The sequence below is a fragment of the Xenia sp. Carnegie-2017 genome, unplaced genomic scaffold, assembly GCF_021976095.1.
Source record: "Xenia sp. Carnegie-2017 unplaced genomic scaffold, XeniaSp_v1 HiC_scaffold_24, whole genome shotgun sequence".
Classification (NCBI taxonomy): domain Eukaryota; kingdom Metazoa; phylum Cnidaria; class Anthozoa; order Malacalcyonacea; family Xeniidae; genus Xenia; species Xenia sp. Carnegie-2017.
The window spans coordinates 14,570,860-14,585,169 of NW_025813487.1; the positions used below are offsets into that span (position 1 = coordinate 14,570,860).

The 14,310-nt window shown below is 34.5% G+C and overlaps 2 protein-coding genes and 1 long non-coding RNA gene across 3 annotated transcripts; 1 reads left to right on the plus strand and 2 right to left on the minus strand.

Annotated features, from left to right (window-relative positions):
* Positions 1-1,010: 1,010 nt before the first annotated feature.
* Positions 1,011-4,564, minus strand: LOC124451673. The gene is made up of 5 exons (XM_047002272.1): positions 4,082-4,564; positions 3,297-3,353; positions 2,745-2,922; positions 1,915-2,063; positions 1,011-1,605 (listed from the first exon to the last, which is right to left on the minus strand). Exons 1-5 carry the CDS (start codon positions 4,259-4,261, stop codon positions 1,480-1,482), a joined length of 690 nt encoding a protein of 229 aa, XP_046858228.1. The 5' UTR covers positions 4,262-4,564; the 3' UTR covers positions 1,011-1,479.
* A 2,261-nt stretch (positions 4,565-6,825) lies between these two features.
* On the minus strand, positions 6,826-8,530 carry LOC124451344. The gene is made up of 3 exons (XM_047001954.1): positions 8,388-8,530; positions 7,800-7,933; positions 6,826-7,063 (listed from the first exon to the last, which is right to left on the minus strand). Exons 1-3 carry the CDS (start codon positions 8,512-8,514, stop codon positions 6,938-6,940), a joined length of 387 nt encoding a protein of 128 aa, XP_046857910.1. The 5' UTR covers positions 8,515-8,530; the 3' UTR covers positions 6,826-6,937.
* A 1,637-nt stretch (positions 8,531-10,167) lies between these two features.
* LOC124451140 lies at positions 10,168-10,869 on the plus strand. Its single transcript, XR_006950348.1, has 3 exons — positions 10,168-10,289; positions 10,396-10,582; positions 10,841-10,869. It is a non-coding gene; the product is annotated as an uncharacterized LOC124451140 (long non-coding RNA).
* Positions 10,870-14,310: the final 3,441 nt, after the last annotated feature.

The following is a 14,310-nucleotide window of genomic DNA, read 5'->3' on the forward strand; positions in this document are numbered from 1 at the left end:
AAAAACAATTACACATTTTACAGTGCAACTACATTTTTTGGTGTGCAATTATATAGATACAGGTAAGTGTAAAAAATTGCCTGCACAGTCAGTCTGTACGCCAATTGTTGTCCATTCAACTAGTCTGATCATAAAAGACAACTCAATTAAACGTCAAACGCTCGCCACTGAAATAAAACCAATTAATTCATGAATTGTCGTGAGCACGACGAAAATGAGGAATGTAAGAAAAGTTTGTAACCAAACAGCAGAAACTGCATGCAATTGACCTACGAGGCTTGTCACAAGCCTTTACTGCACAAATTACATGTAATTAGTACGAAGTCCTTGAACCAATCAAAATCTTTCGCGCGTGGCGTGAGCAGATTGCCGCATTTGACATTGCATTTTGCCTTTGCCATTGTCGTTTATTTCGTTGTGGTATTTGGCAATTTTTTGCAATATAATACGCGAATTTAACCAAATTCTGACTCGTACAGCACGACTGAACGCCTCATAGACATTTTGTAATAAACAAATAGAATTTTAGGATATAAAACAAGCAAACTAATGATATTATGTACTATTCGTAAAAACAAAATGGAGACAGTCACACCAACATTTATACTTTTAACTTACTTTAACATAGCAGGAAAGACCTTTCTCTGTTATTTTCTTCGTTTTAATGACATAATATGTGGACTCTTCACCACAGAAAGCAGAAAGCAAGAGCACTTTTATCCACACAAAACTAAAGTCATCTCACATGCCTGACTTCCAGTTTTAAATTTTTGAAATAAGCGCGGTAAAACAACAAATATCATACTGATTTCCATACAGCAAACAAACTAATCGGAAAGTACCGTCGCAAGAAAGATCGCGGACATCACGAATCAGCAAACTTTCAAGATTGAACGCGTGACTTTTGCGTGGATTTATAGGAGTGCCAAAAAAAAATAAAGTCAATAAGCCAGAAAAAAGTAAACCAGATGTTGAAGACACTTTAAGAAACAAACAACACCACTTAACGATAGTGACAGAAAAATCATAGATAGTATATTGAATCAGAGTTAATACAAAAACTATTTACAAAATAATGGTTACATAAATCTTAAGCTGGGTTAAATTACAAACAGTGCAAAATAGGATATATATTGGCATATTTTCTCTCTACAGATCGCATTGTGTTTACACTATTGGCCTTTTTAACCTCTAGTGACCATGTTAGAAAGATCGTTTAAAAGAAATTTTAACTTTTAGTATTTGAGCAACATGGCAATTCAGAAACACTTTGCTTTTCAGTATGCATTCACACAGACGTCAAATCCTCACTTTTTAAAGCAAAATGCTATCTGCATGAGCATAATATGTTAGTGAAAAGTTGTAATTTTGGAAAAACGCGTTGCCCGCTAAAACAATTGTATCAATCTTAAACGGCTGAATTCAATGAAGTGATTAAGATGTTTATGACTTCATAAAAACTTGGCATTATAAATGTTCTTAATTTGGATATGTTCCCATAGCTACTTCATTGGCTCTCCCCACGCCCTTTCCGTGATGGCCGTTGATGAAGTGACTGTTGGCTGCCTTTGCATAGTAATCATCTATCGGGTTATCACGACTGATCTGAGAGTGAAAATATGTCAAGAAACTGAGTGCAAATCAAAGGTTCAAATTAATAACGAGACCCCTTTTTCAAAAAACAACTCTATCAGTGATTAGTCATTAAAGAAACAATTTCAAAAAACGAAACGAAACAATGAAAACAAAACAATAGATAGGAAAAACAAACGTACGTAGAAACGATTATACATGCAGCAAATTTTTAGTGTATTCATGACTTTAACTATTTTTTAAGTGAAAAATTTTACAATGTACACAAGATAGTTGTTTTTAAAAAGCCATAGCTTCAAGTATAAATTTTCATGCACTTACGTGTACCATCCAGCCGAGGATTCTGAAGTAGATGAAAGAACAGAACACACAGACGAGAATCGAGAGCGCAGATAAAGCGACGATAAAAGAATCCATCACGGCGAGGTATCTTATTTCATCACATTCCAGGGGTGAAATAACAAAATTAGCTAAACGTGATGCACAAAATACTGAAAGTTAGATAAAGAGAATGGCATTAAAAAGTGTGATGCTGCATTAAGGATTCGAGAGGAATGTATATTTATAAAATAGGCTAAATAGCGAACTGTTCATGATTGAGTGAGTTTTCGATAATACAGTTAAATTCAAATAAAAGAGAGTAAATATAGAGTAAAGTATTGAGTTTGAAAAACTAATAAAGTAAAGATTAGATAATGGAATGTCATTTCAAAATGTAAAAAGCCAATGTCATGGAGAAAAACTAGGTGTATAATTATTGGCAAGAAGTGATGACAGAGAAGGTAACTGGACAAGAATAATTGTTGCAGGTAATTGCCATGAATCTCGAAAGGGTATATGGTTCCAAACATTTAAAAAATGAAAGATGTTTACTGTGTTTGCACAGGCTTATGCAAACCGAGGAGACCTTTGGTAGAACTCAGAGCAGATCAATACAAACACAACACCTAAAGTCGTGGGTGTGCACCTGCTGGAGCATACACCCGCATCTATTTCTAAGTCTACATGTATAATCTATACAATAGACGCGATAGTGCTTTAACCATTACTAAAACCCACAAAAAACGAGTTGTTAGGCTTGATTTTATAGGGTGAAAGCATGAACAAATTAGCAGATTACCTAAACAGTAAAGATAAAACAAAAAAAATACCTCTCGGAAATACGGGACGTAAGCACGAACACCGGCCATTTACAGTGTCGCAGATGTCATCGTTTTCAGTTATGTAAATTGCGTTTTGTAATGTAATTCGCCATCGTGGACCTTCCAAAATCACAGCAAACATTGACAGTGCCATCACCAAAATAGCAAAGAACAAGCCAAGGCCCAACTGCGAGAGACAAATAAATGTACAGCTATCTTAAGTGTTTTAGTATGTTGGAACGAACTAAAATTTGGTAAGTATTTCAAATCACATGCTTAAAAAACCATTAGGAAATTTCATATTTTCACTTTGGATTGTTTTATAATTCTACCATTGTGAAACGAAAACGATGGTGTGTAATTCTTCCCTCTGACGTCAATGCTATGACGTTCATCTCGGAATGTTAACGTTATTAAAAAAGACAGTATGTCTTTATTAAAAATACTTAAAAGATTAAAGAATTTTAATGTTTTTTAATTCAAACGTTTTATTTATGTTTAAAGCTTTCGTCAGAGGCGACTAATCATAGCCAATAACCGATATCGTTAATTGTTTCTTACCCAAAGACTGACTTTGCTGCATGACGTAAACATGACGTGAATACCGAGAAGGAAAAGCTGCAAAGACAAAATATATCACTCAGCATTCCAACAGCAGGATATGTTTTCCAGCAAGTTCCTTAGCAACGCAAAACATTTACGATCAAAGAACGATTTATTTAGCAAAAAGGTGCTTTGCTTTTGCATGAGAGACAAAGAGTTTTAATCTTTATGATAGCCCCAAAACTAAGACTGACAATCAACAACAATATGACCGAGAAACGTTTTATAAAAAACTTCACAAAATGTTTTCATTCTTCACAAACATCATCAAAGGTCAACAGGGACCACCAAAGGTTGATTTGCTATAATCCGTTATCACAGTTGAAACTTTTAAAGTAGAGCTTGCACATATGAAAATTAGCCCCCCTCAATTATTGTTCCCTTATCAAAGGCTCGTTAATTTATGTTCATGAGAATAAAAAGAGCAATATAAATCAGGAAATTCTTGGCACGCTATTCGATATTTTGATTTCTGCCCCAGTTCCAAATAACCGTTTTTGGCATTAATTAAAGCGCAAATTGAGAGTCTCACTACTCCTTTGCACAGTTTACAACAAAAACCTCGTAAAACAGGCCAGCTTAATAAATGTTTGTAAGATTTTTGTTTCTTGTTTGAATAAAACGACATAACCATATATTCAGTGGCATGAGTAAGTAGCAACGAAAAGCACGATGGGACACATATACTGACAGAACTTTCTTGAATAAAAACAATGAAAAAATGTAGTATCCTTTTAACTTACAGGAATTCCAACCCAATATTGAGGATGTGTGTAATACAATGTCTCCACTTTCGAATAATCATCGTAAGGATCCAGGTAGTCGGTCAAACAACCAGCAACAATAATTCCAGCACCAAACACGAGCATCACAATACCACAAAAAATAAGACCTAGTCTATGCTGACTTGACACGCGAGCCATTTTCAAGATGAATACAGATGCACTTTACGACACTCTGTGTGAGTACTTAAGATAATTGAATGCTCTCTGTTTTGATGAGTAATACAAATGGCGAAAATCTTCCTTCAAAAGGACACGGAGATGTTCACGTTCTCTGACTGATGTTAGGAGATCTGTATCGTTACGTTATGATGTATCTCGAGGCTTGTCGATAACTGAAAAACGCCCTTCTCTGCTCTCTACTATATAGTTATGGAGCAATTAAGGTATTTGTGGGTACTTCGGGGGTGTAACAACTGAGGGAATGTCGACTTTACAAGAGTCTTTGAAAAAGCACCAAGTCATAAATCTTAATAGCTATAAGGAATTGTCATTTTCATATTTCAAATAATCTGACTTTTTTATTTCAATTTTACAAATAACGACGCACGTCATTGCTTAAATCTACCGAGATCAACGAAGGCATAAGGGTTGGTCATTGATGATAAAAAAATGACAAATTACGACCAATCAGCACGTACAAACATCTTACATGAAAAAATGGACGATACATTATAACATAAATACTGTGAAAATAACCATCAAACTACCAAAGCCAAGAGTATCATAAAATCTTTTTTTTAATATCAAACACGACACGCTCGTCGTTTCAAGCAATAAAGCCTAAAATTACATCTTTTGTAAGATAATTGTTCACAGCTTTTAATGACTTGCCTTGTTTACGTTTTTCAACCAGGCAGATTAATTCCAGAGATGTTAGCCATTTTAGCTAGTGTTGTCTAAAAGCACTCGACCAAATCTGCCTGCCAGCAAAATGTAAACAAGGCAAGCAAACATATCACGCAAATTCACTTTAAATGGCCAATTTGGTGGCCAGAATAGTCTGGAAGCAAACAAAACGTCTATAGTTCAACGGACAAATACAAATGCTAAAATACACTTAAATACACATACTTCGTACATTTTAAGATAAAAATGCTAGAGAACATTTTAATTATATACATACCTTATATATTTAACACTACGTCTTTCTATTCACTTTGCGAGCAAGAACAACGTCATTGAGGGCTTTTAAAACGTTTCACACATAACTTAATTTGCATTACAATAAATACATGGTGTAACTGCACGCACTTTAAGTGTCTATGACACGAAATTTTATCCCGAATTTGTTTCACTGAAGGGAAAGGACATATAAAATGACTTTATAACCTCTCCAGTAGAATTGACTTACTTACTTTTTTCTAAAGTAATTTATTTATTACGTCAATAACATTGTAATATCACAGAGCATAAGAACATTTTAAAGATCATCACAATTTTCCACATCGTTAGAACATTCTAAGCACAATTATACAACAGTTTGATGAATACATTTGCAGATGAATATATTTGTAAAGGCCGTTTCAAGCGACGCATTTTACACGTGCCGAATTCATTAAAGAAAAAATAAAATGAGATAAAATTTGATTATCGTTTGTTTTATTAAATGCGTTCGGTTCATGCAAAATGCGACGTTTGAAACGGGCCAAAAAAGATGCCAAAGTTCGACAATTTAATGTTGATGGTCGACAATTACCAATGCTAACTATGCAATGAGATGTCACATTACGATGCATAGCAGAGAAAAGTTACATATCTATAAAAAATAACACAATTCTATGGAAGAAGTTACTAAGCCATTTTAAATTTTCTTTATAATGCAATCAGAAAACATAGTAAAATTTAGTGTCATAAACACTTTAAAGTGCCTACAGTGGAAACTGGCATATTTTTCAATAGAGATCGATCATTCGTTTTCACTTAAAGTGCTCATGACACCAAACTTTTCCACAGTGTTCTCTGATTGTTTCGTAAAGGCGATTTAAAATGACTTAATGACTTCTTGAACAGAACTGTTTTATCTTATTTCTTTATCGAGATATGAAATTTTGCTTCAATACGCCGAAGAGATCGTTATTACATCACATTGCATAAATCGGAAGATTGATGATCTTTAAATGTTAATATGCTCTATGATGTCTTAACGATATTATTTGCATAATGAATAAAGCCTCGGTCACACTGTTCGACGATAACGATAACAATGAACTATAAGGAAATTCAATGGTTACATACTAACGATAAATCGTCATCGTTATCGCTGCAATGTGATCGCACACAAGAGTTTGAATAACGAGCGATTTTTTTTGCATCGTTATCGGATCGTTATCGGGTGCAGTGTCACCGAGGCTTAAAGTCGGATACCTCTAGAAAAAAGGAAAATCAGTCAATACTACTGAAGAGGTTATAAAGGACGCATGCGCACTTTATGGCTGTGTTTGATGTTTTAACGTCAATTCTACTACGTGCCAGCCTCGTACCCAGACGCTTTGATGTCTCCAGCCACGCAAATGCGCGATGCCCAAGCACACCACGTGACATTCAATTTATAAAATATCAAATAGAGTTCAAAGTAAAGCATCAAAGCGCCTGGGTACGAGGCTGACTACGAGCAAAGAGTTGCAAAAATAAATAAAACAAAGTTCGTGAAACATTCAAATGTCATACTTTGACTGAAAATAGATGCAGAAACGTCCATATTTGGCTAACTTACGTCGTCGAATTCCAAATTTCCAAGGCATATTTATGCGCGTGAATTCCACGAGGAGCTTAAGATATTTATGATTTCATGGATGCCTGGTATTATAAATGTTCTCAATTCGGATATGTTCCCATTGCTACATCATTGGTTCGCCCCATGCTCCTTTCGTGATTACCGTTGGTGAAGGGAGTGTTAAATGCCTTTGCATAGTAGTCATCTATCGATTTATCAGGACTGACCTGAGAGTGAGTGAAAATATGTCAAGGAAACCGATTATCGATACGTGCAAAACTAAAGTTCAATTGACCTTCTCAACAAACAAAATTTATCTTTATTTTTAACAATCGAGGAAACAATTTCACAAAAAGAAAAAATCACAAAATCATGATAAGTTGACCGAACGATTGTTTAAGAAAATTTTTTCGTGATCCTAATTGTTCACTTAATAAATTAATTCCTAACGCATTACGTTGATAATCCTGATTATATTACAAATATATTAAGAAACCAAAAGAATTTTTGATGTACTCGATATAAAAGTACGAAGTTTCTTAAATTCATGTATTGCCTACAGTAGTAATAAATACAATAATCGGTAGCACATTTAAATCTTTTCATCCTTTGCTAAGCTTATTAAAAATTCTCTTTGTAAACTCAACTATTGTATATATTCTCATAACAAATTTAAATTGTCGCATAAAAACTCCCGCAATTCAGCTTATGGTTGCAATGTATGATTTACTTCAATAAAAAAACAAAGAAAGGAACGAAACAGAGAAAATGAAACACAGCAAAAGAAACAAACAACATAGAAATATTCAGTATAAATTGTTTAACATGCAACGCATGCAAATTTACTGCACACATACATGAGGTCAATCATTTTTTACGAAAAACATTTTCTCAATGTACACAAGATATAGATATTTGTTGAAAAGGAAAAAGCTTTCTCGGATTAAATTTTCATGCACTTACGTGTACCATCCAGCCGAGGATTCTGAAGTAGATGAAAGAACAGAAAATGCAGACGATAATCGAGAGCGCTGAGAATATAACATTGATGGAATACCTCAAGGCAAGATACCTCACTTCATTGCATGATAGTAAATCTAAAATGAAAATGATAACGAGTTTATAAAATAACCTTTAAAAAAACGGGCGCCGATTGGTCGAATGCGCGTAGAAACCGTTTTGATATAACTCTATAACGCACTAGAGTTCAGTCTCGCAGGTTGCGTGGTCTGTGCGAGAAATTTCAATAGCAAAAATATCATCAACATGCCATTAAAATCAATGAATTTATCTTTTAAATATTGTTTTTAAAAGGCTATTTTACAAACGAAATAGAAAACATTTTTACTTGTTTATATTGAGTATAACGAGTTGTGAAAGTTTGGGAGGAACTCGACATTGCCAGGAAACACTAGCGATTCGTGCTTGCCGCGCAATTATTCCTCGTTTCTCCCAAAACTTCCCGCGTGTTTGTACAACTCTACACAAACACTGAAAATGTTTTCTATTTCTTAAAAATTACATACACGATAGAAATAGGTTTAGCAATACCTGCGGAGCCGCATTCACAAATGCCTCCTACAGTTTTGCATTTAAGTTCATCAACGCGAACCGCGTTCTGTAATGCTACTCGCCATTTCGGACCTTCCAAAATCACAGCAAACATTGAGAGAGTCATCAACAAAGCAGCAATGAAGAAGCCAATGATCATCTGCGCAGAGTAAATAAACAGAGATTTTTCAAAAATTAAATGTGCTGTAATGTAACACGTCAGTAAATATTGCAATAAAGTTATACAAATAAGATCAAGATCAAGTATAGGTTGAATAGCGTTCTAAGAATTTTGAGCTTGTTTATAAAACTGATTGCTCACTTAATTACACTAATATGATTCTGATGCAATGTGAAAATGATTAATTATGATTCTGATGCAATGTGAAAATGATTAATTATGATTCTGATGCAATGTGAAAATGATTAATTATATGATTCTGATGCAATGTGAAAATTATTAATTATATGATTCTGATGCAATGTGAAAATGGTCATATATTCGATACTCTAACATTAAAGGTGTAACGTTCAAGTCAAAAAAACCGTGTTGATATAACTCTATAATGTAAGTCGTAAGTCACGATATGAATAAGAAACCAATCTACTAGATATCTTGAAAGCTGTCATTTTGAAAAGTGGCAAAACCAAAGGTATGTAGAACTGAAACGTGCTTCTTCTACGTTTGTATGTAAATGCAAAGGTTACAGTATTGATTTTCAAAATGCTGTGTAGGATTGGTTTTGTGTACTTTTGTTCAATTTATTTTTGACTGAGCCTAATGCTTTCTGAAACCCTCAAACTGAATGAGCGGTAAAGGACTCACGGATGAACGAAGACTTAAAGATGTTTGAGATTTAGCCAATACATATCATATTTCATGTTTGTAGTTGTAGATCGTACAGGACAGTGCATTCCTGAGAAGGACTTTTGGTGTTTGAGGTTGTCAAAACGCCAGTCAGCAAACAACAACAGTCCTTCTCAGGACTCTGCCATCCTGAATGATGAACATCTACAAACATGTAAGAGTAATCCCGAGTTAAAATCATTCATTGTATATAATATTTCATCATTTACCTTTTTTGTTGGGTTACTTTGACGTATGCAAAAATTATAAAGTATTCATTTTGTAATTTCTTACCAAAAAACTGTCTGTGTTGTATGACGTGAGGATGACGTAAATTCCGAGAAAGAAAAGCTGCAAAGACAAATTATATCACTCATCATTCCTACAAAAATGTATTTATTTCCAGGAAGCTCCTTGGCGACACAAAAAACATGATCAAAGAACAGCTAATTTAGCACTGAAAGTGCTTTGATTTTACAACGACGAAAAATATTTTCGGAGCGTACCTTCCGAGCAAAGTTGACCATTGAACAACATGAACGTATAAGATTATTACAAATTTCATCCCCAAGATCTTTCAAGAAACTTGGGTATTTTCTATTTCTTTAGAGAAGGTGGGAGGGGGGTTGGCACTAACTTTTTTCAGTGGCAAACGAAGCGATGAAATGCGCGATGCGTGGATTCATCGTCTCATTTAAGGCATAGACCAATTTTTTGTGATTAAAAATTAAACGTCGTTTTAACTTACGGGAATCCCAACCCAATATTGAGTGTGTAAAAAATGGTAAAGATTCACTTTCGTCACTTTATCGTAAGGATGCTCGAAGTCGTTCGAAAATCCAGTACTGATAATCCCAGAACTGAGCAGGAGCATCATAACACCACAAACAAGTAGACCAGACTTATGCTGACTTGACACACGGGCCATTTTCACGACAAATAAAGAGATGCACTTCACAACACTATGAGCGGGTACTTGAACAATTGAATGCTCTTCGTTTTGATGAGTAAATAGAAATGCCAAAATCTTCCACTTTTGATACGAAGGTATTTACGTTGTATGATCGAAGTTAGGAGATCTGTATCGTTATGATGTGATCACAAGGCTTGTCAATAACCAAAATAACATTTTCATCCGCTCTCTATTATATATATATAGAGAGAGAGTGTTTGAATATGACGTCAAAGCGGCCATATTGGGGGCGTAAATCAAAGAGCCGAAGCTCGGTAGAACATGACATCAACATAAATTCCTTTCACTATATATTTGTTTTCCAATGGCGACCGACGAAAACACTCTAGTTGTGGTCAGAGTTGTGGATGCGACGCTAGTCAAAATAATTTGAAGGTGTTCAATCTTATATTCAAAATGCCTTCCAAACGAAATTATTGCTTTTGAATTTCTAAAAAATAATTACCAATCAAAAATGACGTACTCTAATTCCGCTAATAACTATGAAAGTAATTAAGCTGAAACCTGCATATTTGGAGTACGTATTTGGGTCACAATTAAGAGAATTTCCGCTTTACAAGGGTTTTTAAAAAAGCACTTAAACAAGGCGAGAAAAACTAGTTCTTATGTTTTTAACTTCTTTTTCTTTTTTAGGACTCCACGCGAGAAAACATATCTGACGAAAAATTCATATGAAACCGACTTCGAATTTTTGAGAAAAAATTATAAATGTTCAATTTTATATTCAAAATACGTTCTAAACAAAACTATTGTTTTTTTAATTTTTAAGTATTGCACGAGTGATATTGCCATAGTGATTAAGCATCGAAATTTCACAATAGATTAATTTCTAAAGGTTTTCTTTCCATGCATCCTGTAGATCCGCTACTGACTATGGAAGAAATTAAGCTGAAGCCTGCATAATTGGGAACATTGGGGGTGTAACTAGGCATTTTTCTTAAAACGGATAGAATCCGTTATAGAATCCCATTGCTACTTCAGTAACTCGCCCCATGCCATTTCCGTGATGACCGTTATTGCCAACTGCATACTAATCATCTATTGGGTCATCATGACGGATGTGAAAGTATGCGAAGAAGCTGAGTATCAATAAATAACTACGAATCAAAGGTTCAGCTGACCTTTTCAACAAACCACTTTATTAGCAAAGAAATTTGAAGGAAAAGGCCATTAAGGAGACTATTTCACACAAAAAAAATAAAGAAAAATAGCATCATAAAGACAAAGGTAAAGTTAGTTTACATGCAACAAATTTCTAGTGTGTACACGAAGTTAATAATTTTTTAAGAGAAAAATTTTCATTGCAGAAAAGATAGATGTTTGTTGAAAAGGCCAGAGATTCCTCCGGTTAAAGTTCAAGCACTTACTGCTGGTAACTTCCACTCAAGGATTAAGAAATAGATGAAAGAACAGGACATACAGATGAGAATCGAGAGCGCTGAGAATTGAACGATACAACATGGCAAGATATCTCACTTTATCACATTATAAACCACGAAAATTTGCATCTAATATGATAAAATATAATGCATGAAAGCAAAGAAAAAAGTAATAGTGAAAAAGGTATTGAACTGAGTATTGAACGGACAGTAAAATACATTTGAATAACTATTTGTATGGAGAAAGTACTGGCTTGATAGTGGGGTAAACTTTATAAGTTATAAACAAATAGAATACAGTATTGGTAACGAAAGCGAAGGATTCGAAAAAAAGTAAACTATGGATAACATTGGCCGCGCATTTACAAATTACCATGGAAAGTAGTATATGCTAAACCTCACCTTTAGAGACATAACTACAACGTCAATTGGGAAGGGGGGAGGGGTGATATTCATATGTTCAGATGTGGCGAAAAACAGGAGAAAACTACATATATGAACACCCCCCCCTAATTAACGCTCTAGTTACGCCTCTGCCCCTTCCTTGTGCTATGCAGTCTCTGGATTAGGGAAGGAACTGTTGATTAGATTCATTAGAGAGTACTAATTGAATGATAAGTTAAAATATGGTTAGAATATGGAGCATTGCTTCCTGAATGAAATATATATGATCAAAAAAAACCCAACTATCAAATAGTGAGAAATGGAACAAGGATAAATGTTGGAGAGTATGTTGATTGTCCCAAAAAGATTCAGTAGCGGATCCAGTGTACGTCATTATAAATTATAGCTCGTAAGAATAAATGTTGGAGAGTATGTTGATTGTCCCAAAAAGATTCAGTAGCGGATCCAGTGTACGTCATAATAAATTATAGCTCGTAAGGATAAATGTTGGAGAGTATGTTGATTGTTCCAAAAAGATTCAGTAGCGGTCCAGTGTACGTCATAATAAATTATAGCTCGTAAGAATAAATGTTGAAGAGTATGTTGATTGTTCCAAAAAGATTCAGTAGCGGATCCATTGTACGTCATAATAAATTATAGCTCGTAAGGATAAATGTTGGAGAGTATGTTGATTGTTCCAAAAAGATTCAGTAGCGGATCCAGTGTACGTCATAATAAATTATAGCTCGTAAGAATAAATGTTGAAGAGTATGTTGATTGTCCCAAAAGATTCAGTAGCGGATCCAGTGTACGTCATAATAAATTATAGCTCGTAAGAATAAATGTTGAAGAGTATGTTGATTGTTCCAAAAAGATTCAGTAGCGGATCCAGTGTACGTCATAATAAATTATAGCTCGTAAGAATAAATGTTGAAGAGTATGTTGATTGTCCCAAAAAGATTCAGTAGCGGATCCAGTGTACGTCATAATAAATTATAGCTCGTAAGAATAAATGTTGAAGAGTATGTTGATTGTTCCAAAAAGATTCAGTAGCGGATCCAGTGTACGTCATAATAAATTATAGCTCGTAAGAATAAATGTTGAAGAGTATGTTGATTGTTCCAAAAAGATTCAGTAGCGGATCCAGTGTACGCCATAATAAATTATAGCTCGTAAGGATAAATGTTGGAGAGTATGTTGATTGTTCCAAAAAGATTCAGTAGCGGATCAGGTGTACGTCATAATAAATTATATCTCGTCAATTTTTAATTCAAAGTACTTTCAGACAAATACCAAAGGTTTCTACTTTCTGAAGACTACGATTTTACCAATGGACTTGTTTCTAAGATGCTTAGAAAGACAATATACGCCAAAATAAACTGCTCTAGCGAGTTCCTTAGCAACGCAAAACATTGATAAAGAACTAAGGTGCTTCCATTTCGAAAAGACAACAAAGGTGTTTTGATTTTAAAACAAAGACAATAACTGTACTGCGGCCAAAAGCTATTATGATCCAAAAGGACACGAAAACATAGATCACACAATTGAACGAATGACCAATCAGCATGCTTAAACATCTGACAAGCCAAAACAAACTTTACTTGCGCTCTTTCCAAGACTATTGTTCACATCTATCAAGAGAAAAAACATAACACGCAAAATTCACTTAGGAGTGGACAAGTTGATAGCCCATAGACCACATAAGCAAACAAAAGCCTCGAATACAAATTCAATACACATACCTTAAATATCTTTATCCCACGTATTTCCACTCACATTCAGGAGAGCCGGTTGCACGAAGCCTGGATAGCGTTATCCATTGGATAGCAATTTTTTAAGCTTCTATAAAACCTTTTAACAAGCAACGAGCATTCGAACTGAGCAATCACTGAAATAAAATATTGCTTCGAAGATTACGAAATTTCTTTGTCGTAAGAAAAATATAAACACCTTTTTTACAAGTTTGAAAATTTTCGCTATCCAATGGATAACGCTATCCAAAAGCTTCGTGCAACCGGCCTCAGAGTAAACGAAGTCACTGAGGATTTTTAAAAGAGTTCACACATTATAGTTTGCATTGCAATAAATAAAATAAACAACTGCACGTATCCATCTTTAAAATGCAGAAAGTGAAAGGAGAGCTTCCACTTTCTCAATATTTTCCAAACTGCAGTCTTCTAAAATTGATAAAAGCTTACCGAATCAAAATATTAATAATCTTAATCTTTCTTCCGTTTCTTATCAACAAAGCGTGACAGAAGTCATTGAAAAATTTCTTCAGTCATCCTTCGCTAACCGCCATCTTTTCAACACACAAGCCGCCGAGTGGGTACGTTAGAG